Source organism: Antedon bifida, chromosome 2, assembly GCF_963402885.1.
Source record: "Antedon bifida chromosome 2, ecAntBifi1.1, whole genome shotgun sequence".
NCBI lineage: Eukaryota > Metazoa > Echinodermata > Crinoidea > Comatulida > Antedonidae > Antedon > Antedon bifida.
The window spans coordinates 29,068,881-29,077,248 of NC_136227.1; the positions used below are offsets into that span (position 1 = coordinate 29,068,881).

The 8,368-nt window shown below is 33.7% G+C and overlaps 1 protein-coding gene across 1 annotated transcript; it reads right to left on the minus strand.

The window, feature by feature from the left end:
• Nucleotides 1-86: 86 nt before the first annotated feature.
• Nucleotides 87-6,149, minus strand: LOC144858971 (aromatic-L-amino-acid decarboxylase-like). The gene is made up of 12 exons (XM_078715144.1): nt 6,085-6,149; nt 4,920-5,151; nt 4,396-4,509; nt 4,160-4,279; nt 3,857-3,991; nt 3,408-3,551; nt 3,197-3,263; nt 2,965-3,059; nt 2,402-2,560; nt 2,143-2,241; nt 1,794-1,895; nt 87-1,282 (listed from the first exon to the last, which is right to left on the minus strand). The coding sequence occupies exons 2-12, from the start codon at nt 5,124-5,126 to the stop codon at nt 1,088-1,090; spliced, it is 1,437 nt and encodes a 478-aa protein (XP_078571270.1). The 5' UTR covers nt 5,127-5,151; nt 6,085-6,149; the 3' UTR covers nt 87-1,087.
• Nucleotides 6,150-8,368: the final 2,219 nt, after the last annotated feature.

The window sequence follows — 8,368 nt, forward strand, 5'->3', positions numbered from 1 at the left end:
CTTACCATGTAGGTTAACAGACAACTCAGACTCTTGTGGCTATTAAGGGAATCATTATTGTCAATGTGAGTCAAGGAGTCACAGTCAAATGCACATATTCAAAAGCCACCACAAGAAAGTCACAAAAGTACGACATACTCATATCGCATCATTGCATATAATAGTATTATAATCTACATCTGTATTATAAGTGAGAGAGTTTGTACGTTTGTTTGTTCGTTATACAATTATTTGCTAATGCACGCATCTATACGTTATAATACTCAAAATAACCGCAATTGTAATAGGAAGCTTGTGCTATTAGGGTTTCCTCTTTTACCAAACAAAAGGTAACCTTTCTGACATGCTTTTTTAGTTGCTCGATTCCAAAGATTCGCACCACAGTTTTTTTTAGGCTACCAATTTTAGTCGTTTATATATTAAGGGTAAACATTCTAATTAAAAGGTTTTTTTCATATGAATTATCTGAAAAATATTGAATAAAAATATTATATGTGTATCATATTATAATCATACTTAGGCCTATACTTACACAAGTCACAAATCGATTTATTTGATCCAGAAAAAAAAAATATAACATTAAAATTGCAATTGTATAGGAAGTACAGAGATAATTTCACAGATAAGTAAGATACTTATCATTTTGTTGTTGTCCATTATGGGTCTTGCGTGTTACACAGAACATTAATTCCTCAGATTTCCTCATCTTATCGTTTCAAATTAATTAATTAAATTTCAGTATATCACCGGGCGGTTTTAGAATTAATGTTCTGTGCCTAATGTGTTTATAAATATAAAATTATCTCTTCGGAGATCCTGCTTCGTGAATAAACTGAAAGATGAGGGTGTATCAAATTGAGGGACTAGTGCTGTTCCGTCGTACCACGCCGAGAATGTTAAAGAGTCGCTATCCATCAGTAAAACCAACCGAGAATATTACAAATTCTTATTCCATTGTACAATTGATAGAAATTATACATGTTGGAATCTAATGTATAATGTCTAATATAGTAGTCAATGTCTTATAACCCGACTGATGGTGCCATTCTAGATCTAAAACCATCATGGAACTACTTAGAAGAAGCCCTTATTGAGTACTTAATAGGCTGTCTGTAATACCCCGGATTACATTCCATGCAAATTGTATATGCTTATTCTCTGTTGATGCACCACAGATTGCAAATCTCAGGAGAGTCTTTCCTTTTAAATCGGAAGATAGCATATGAATTTTACCACTAGCGTTGATTTTCTCCACTAATGCATTGTTCACTTCGTCTGATTCCTAAGATTTAAACAAAAGTAAAAGAATTATCGATTTTTCAAACGTAACGAAGCTAAGACGATTAAGTATAATCACCACAATAGGCTACATAACTACATTATATTTAGAATATTATATTCTGTGTACAACATTCTTTTTATCTAACCAACGGGTTTACACATTGTTAATTACAAATCAGATGAACTGGTTTGAAATTATATTATATTCTGTTTAGTATTACGATTGTGTCGATCCCTAATAATTCACCATCGTTCACATGTCTCCAGTTGCTCATGAGCAGTAGATTTGCTCGTGTGAAGTTTCATGTGAACGACTGTTAAAGACCGATTTTGCTTGCATGTCGACAAAATGTGTGCCGGCGAGTGCACTATCAATTAAGCCACGTGTACATGTCTACCAAAGATTTAATTGTCATTAAAGTTTTAATAATGAATGAGCTTATGTCTAGATGTATAATAATATTATTCAAACTATAAACCTGATCTCTTTGATTTAAACAAAATACACATACCTTTAATCTGAAACAAACTAATCCAAGAGCAACACGGTTCACAATTTCAAATCGTGAATCGGACAAGACAAGCTTTTCAAAGTCATGGGCCAACTGCACTTGCTGATAAAATAATTAAAAATGTATTATTTGTTTTTTTACTATTATTCTAATTATTTAAGTAATGTATTTTATCAGAGCACATGCTGTAGATTCTGAGAAGAAGTTATCGGGTGCTATTTTGTTATCGGGTGCGACTCGAATCCGCATAAAATATATAATATAATAAGTAACAGAAAACAAATAGGCCTACATCTAGATTCACATAACTTGTGATCTACAGGGTTTCTCTTGACACCAAAAAACGTACCTTTCTGACATGCGTTTGTAGCTGCTCGATTCCAAACATTCGGAGTACAAACCACAGTTTTAACGATCGGAAACGTCTTCCAAAAGGAATCTGCCAATGCTGTGACGATAATTAACTTCATATGAAATAGTGATTATTGTTTTAACATAAACACTAACTAGGCCTATGCATAGATAATCTAGTCGTCAGTTATATATTAAGCTGTAATAAATTGGAATGGTTGCAGTTATTATTTTGTAATTTAAAAGCATTTTCTAACCCTTAAATCTTTGACGGCTCCCTGATGTTTATGTTTCAGGTAGCTGGCATCTATATAAAATGCCTGCACCAAATCATCTTCATCTTTTACCCACAATGCCGCACAATCAAAGTTTACTCGCATCATCTTGTGAGGGTTAAAGTTGAAGGAAGTGGCGTACTAAAATAATACATAATATACAATATTAGTCAGTTTACTTTAACATTAAATTACATTTTACCAAAAATGGCATACAGGGCGCAGTTTGTTGGACGTTGGATTACTGATCGTGAGTTACAATCCAAAGTTCGTCGCATTGTTTGTATCCTTAGCCAAGACACTTTACTTTTGTTAGGAGGTATAAATAAAAAGGTATAAATGTGTACCCGGTTAGATCAAGACACAACTTTGCGCTAATTTACTAGCTGCGTTATGGGAGTATGTTTCCATACGTGATTGATGCCAAAAAAGACCGTGGTAATAATGTGAAGCGCTTAGAAGCATCGTGTAATACGCGCTAACGGTATATAAGAATGAATATTATTATAATGGTTTAATGCTATAAAGTTTGTTATTTCGCTTACGTTGACGCCTTTCAAAAGATATCTAAATTCCGGGCATAGAAAAGCTGTGCCTGCGTATGCAGCATCTACATGCATCCATATGTTTTCTTTCTCACCTATCAACAAACAGACAAATTATTCATATTAATTGTATTGCACTAAAAACATAGGAATGAATAGAAAACGAATTATAAAACGTCTGGTTAATAATCTTGGTTTGTTCTTGATTTTGTTATATGGCTGTTTAGCTTACATATTTCACCAAGTTCTTGTAAGTTATCAAACGAACAACACCCAGTGGTTCCAAGTGTAGCACAAACCTATGATCATTATTACAATAATGACATAAAAAGAAATGTCATATATTTGAAAATAACTTTAAATAAATATACAAAAACCTACTCCATTATTAACGTAAATTTCATAGAATTAAATAAATTACATTTTCGACTAATAATTCTTACATAGAATGGCAAAAGTCCTTTGGCTTTGTCTTCTTCGACTGCTTTCTTCAAGGTGTCTCCTCTCATCGCATGCTGGTCATCTGATGGAAGAATTCTCATTCTGATTGAGCCAATCAAAGCGGCTCTTTCAACTGACACATGTGCCTGTAGCGGTGCCATGTAAAATTAAAATTACACAATTAACTAAATGTGATAATTGTGCATTGTTTAATCTTTGGATTGACTAAAAAAGAAATCTAGAAACAAAAGCCATCCAAACACACTAATAATGTGTCTGAATTGATTAAATTTGATGAATGTTGAATAATTCGATTGAATGGTTTAATAGTTCGTTTGAACGGTTTAATAATATACAAATAATGAATGTTTATAAGTGTAATGGTACAAATAATGGCATGATGAGGTGAATGATGAAAGGTTATAATAATATCAATTCAATGTATTCTCACCTGGTCTGAAGTATAGGCAATCATTTTTGGCAATACATCGTACTGGTCCTTATCCGGCTCCTTTTCAACCACCTGACGAATTGTTTTCATCTTGGCTGCCAGCAAAGAAAATAAAGTAGCTTCACTAGCAGATCCCTGAAAAAGAAATTAATATTAAGATTACGATACGAGTGTCATTAAAGAATCAAGCACGGTCGACCATGCCAATGACCAAAGAATATTTAGCCAGTCGGTCGTTGGATCAATTCAAATTCCACCGGAATTTCCACTCTTCTTGTTACCATTTAATTTATTTGAAATTACCTGTATTACCCCTCCACCTTTTCCATTACCCTCTGCCAGAAATTCCTCAGGTAGGCCTATTGCTTTACCTAACCAATCCATCACAATCGTCTCAAGTTCTGTGCAAGCTGGGCTGGCAATCTACATAAAATAATGCTGAATCATTATTACCATTATTCAAATGGCTCTAATTGTATGTTGTTTGACAGTAGAGATCTCTTGATGGTGTCTCTGATAAAACAAACAAAAATAATTACCCACGAAAAGCCAAGGCAGCCAATGCCATCACTTAGCATATCACCGAGTATTGATGGACATGAATGTCCAGCTTCAAAATAGGCATGGAAATTAGGACTCTGAAAATGGCTAACCTGTTTAAAAAAACAAATTTAATTTAATTATTATGAATTACTGTTTAGCTCTGTCTACACTATCAAACTTATGTGATATATGTGGACAGGATGACGTCATATCACTACCATATTTGAGCACATCACTCTTTGTTTGTAAAACTAGTTTGTGCAGATCTTAATGCCAGCGCTGTGATATTTATCAATAAGTATCGTTCACCATGATGGAAATGTAAGTGCTTGAGTTTCTGCATTTTTTTAAACTGTCAATTTTGGAATGTGTTCTTTTTATTAGTGTGAGATAGTGATCTGGGTGTCATGGGTTTGAATCCCAAAAGAGAACTGTACATTTTGCCCAAAGAATGGAAACATTCACAAAATGGTCATTATTTCCAACTAAGATTAAATTATAATACAACTACTATACTTACACCAGGCATGATGGCTTTCTCTACATCTTTCATAATATCTTCCCATTTTTCTGGGTTTTGTGGTGCTGCATTTGGGATCAGTTTGCTGAGATAACCAGGTTCTACTTGTGCTAACGGTGGTCTCTCTTCAATCGTATCTATGTACCGAGCTATGTAGTCAACCATTTCTTTACCTTGCTTTCGAAACTCTTTTGTTTCCGATGACATGATTTTTTTTCTACAAATTTCAGTTCTAATTCAAGGTAAAATTATACAAATAAATTATGCCTATAGCATACACACGTCTTATAATCGAATATAGGATATAGACATAATATAGGATAAGGAATTAAAAGGTGAGAACAGAGAAGAGAAAACAGAATTTCATAAATTAATGAATACAGGAACTTAGGCCTACATAATGAGATGAATGATCACATTCATCTGTGACATACTAGGTTTATAGGCCTGCAACCCAGAGACATTTGGTTAAATGAAGTAGGCACCAATATGTAACTGTATAGTGCCAAAGTAAATACAAATGAGTGTCTGCCGGGTACACCCTCCCCCCCCCCTCCCAGCCCCCCACTGCGTAGGCCCTATAGACATGGGGGACCATGAAAGGTGCTGAAAAATCGGTATCAGATAGGGAGAGAGATACCATCTAATGTCACACCATCGGATGCCCGTACATCCTCATAGCAAATTCACAAACGACAGACATTTTTTCCACTAAATAATATAACAAATTGAGTTCACAACACTAAATGGATAGATATACCCTTGGCCTGGTGCCCACCTTGTTTTATAGATTTAATAACAATTTATTCCTACATGGACATAGGCCTACTAATTGTCCGCCGCTGCACCGCAAGTACCAGACACCCTAAACTTTGACTAGAGACCCCCACCCACATGGAAATACATCTTTTACAGCGGCCAATCTATATAAAGCTCATTACTTACAAATTTTATTTCAGCATACTAAGAATGGCAGAGAATCAAAGACAATTAAATACAGCTATCAGAGTCATTTCTAGCTATCATAATAACTGATAGCTCAGCTATTATATTAACTAAATAAATTAGTGTATGAACAGCAAACAACTATAACTAAATACTAGGTACAAATAATGAAAACAAATTAAAACGTAAAATTCAATAAAAGATGCAGATACTTGCTTACCCAAAGCTAGTATTATTACCCAGACAATAAACTCTCACTGGTGACAATGGTGGCCAACCGAAATTGTTATATAGTCCATTGCACACATTCAATAATATAGCCGGGGGTTATGATATACGCCAGTGTAAACAATACAATTCGATAATAATACACACACGGAGGTTCAAATGTGCCATTGTAATTCACAATACTAACATAGGCCTACTTCTAGTGTAATTATTGGGCTTTCGTACATCAACATAAGCTTATGCCAGCACGTTTTTTTTCCATAATGTATTTGCTTATATTATTAGCCTATATATGCCAACAAGTTAATTGAATGATAATTCACTAAATTTTAGGCAAGGCCGGGTTTAATTTATTTGCAAATTATCACAACTAAATCACTACACTACCAGAAACTCGATTAGGCCTACACATATGTGTTATATATAGGCCCTACACGATCCATGTGACTTTTGAATTAAATTGATCCGTCCTTAATTAAGACTCTTACAACATTGCCTAGACATAAAAATAAAAAGTATTCATACCTAGCCCTCAAACTGTCTTGTCACAATCTTAATTCGTTCGTTAATAATTATTATTAATTTACCTAAAACCAGAATGAGAACGTCTATGAAACCGTGAACAAAAAAAGGTACACGATTTATTGAGTAGGCCTAGCGTTGTAAAGGATGTTTGATTGCTAACAGAAACTTGCACTATTTACTTAATTGTTGCCATTTAGGTTACGTCTGGACAAAATTCCTCTCAGTTAAAAAGGACGGATATGAACAATTTCGCGTTGAAGATGCGCACCTATTGCCTATTTAAAATACTTTTGTCACAATAATTACCTGTGCTTCCTCCACCAAGCATTTTAAGGACACATGCTTCAGATACCCCGTGTCTCAAACCATGCTTCCCAGACCATTACAGATTCTGCAGTCCTAGAAAGCCCATCAGCCTTCATTAGAAAATGTAACATTCATTTTGATTCGCTTTGAAGGCCAGGTTCGGTCAAAAAAATTCTATTGATCATACATTCCAATAATTATCGATCTATAGTTTTCCCTATGTTTCATAATTTTTGGGATTTTATTTGTGTTACAAAAGCTTGTTGAAAATAAGCACTTTCTTATCAGTGGGGATAGTTCAAAGTACACAGTAAAATCTCTATTCTTTTATACACACATTTTGTAAATAGAGATGCATTTTAAAAGGCTATGAAAAATAAACGGTGTGGTAAAAAATATAATCAGATGACTAAATATAGGTAATATAACATAAATTTTACATTTCTGGTATTTTTATTCAACTTCAGATTTAAATTTTCATGCTATAGCAAAAATTATCCACTGTATATCCACCATCTTTGTTCACCTTCTAGGGAGTCACCAGACATGTTATTACATTTGGTTAAACTACCTAACTACTGAAAAAAAGGTCTTCCTGGTTTTTATGACAGAATTTTGCCAAATTTTGTATTTGATCATACTAAGGGAAATTCATGTTTTTTAGTCTTGATTTTTGTTACAAATATTTGATTTATGTACAATTAACCAGATATTATATTTAAAATTCATGCCTGTACCTGAGCTTTAACTGTATTTTGTGTCTTTTATGTGTAAACTGACTACCTATGGGGTTGGGTCAACCGGTTCAGCTACAGTGATTAAGTTCACACTGGTCAGCTACAGTGATTAAGTTAACACTGTACTGAAATAGACCGAATAAATAATGAAATGAAATGAATTTGTCGACTATTCAATGTCGAGATGCGCTCGAATTGTGCAACTGAGAACAAGAGCATATTCGTTAATGATTAAAAAGGGGCACCATACCCGAACTTTGCCCTCTGATAGACTATGTACCTTTTGCAATAGGAACGAAACTAAAGGCGAATTTCATTTTAATCAAATGATCATTTTATTCAGATTTACATTATGATTTGTATAGCAATGTTAGAGAAGGAGCTATTTATTATTATTTATTTATTTTGATTATTCAAATTACAATGACATATTAATTCAGTTTGTCGTTTGATTTTGATATTATTTTGTCTGTTATCTATTTATGGTTTATGTTAACTCCGCTTTTTAAGAAGATATATTAATTATTTCTGATGTTGTTTGTTTTGTTGCTTATACCTTCTTAATTTATCAAATTTGTTTTGATGTAATAAAGAATTGAATTGTTGATTCCGCCTCATATTTTTTCACCTCGTTTTATTTAACACGTCTCGTTGCTTTTCCCGCGTTTAGGCCTATACGTTTTTCTCGTCAGCCCAACTTCGCGTGAA

What these genes read in the sequence shown, in the direction of transcription:
- LOC144858971 (XM_078715144.1), bottom strand. Translation starts at nt 5,126, where the DNA reads ATGTCATCGGAAACAAAAGAGTTTCGAAAGCAAGGTAAAGAAATGGTT. An exon ending in TTGCCTATACTTCAGACCAG is followed by an intron (nt 3,552 to 3,856) that starts GTGAGAATACAT and finishes GCACCGCTACAG; the next exon opens with GCACATGTGTCAGTTGAAAG. An exon ending in TACAAACGCATGTCAGAAAG is followed by an intron (nt 1,896 to 2,142) that starts GTACGTTTTTTG and finishes TTATTTTATCAG; the next exon opens with CAAGTGCAGTTGGCCCATGA.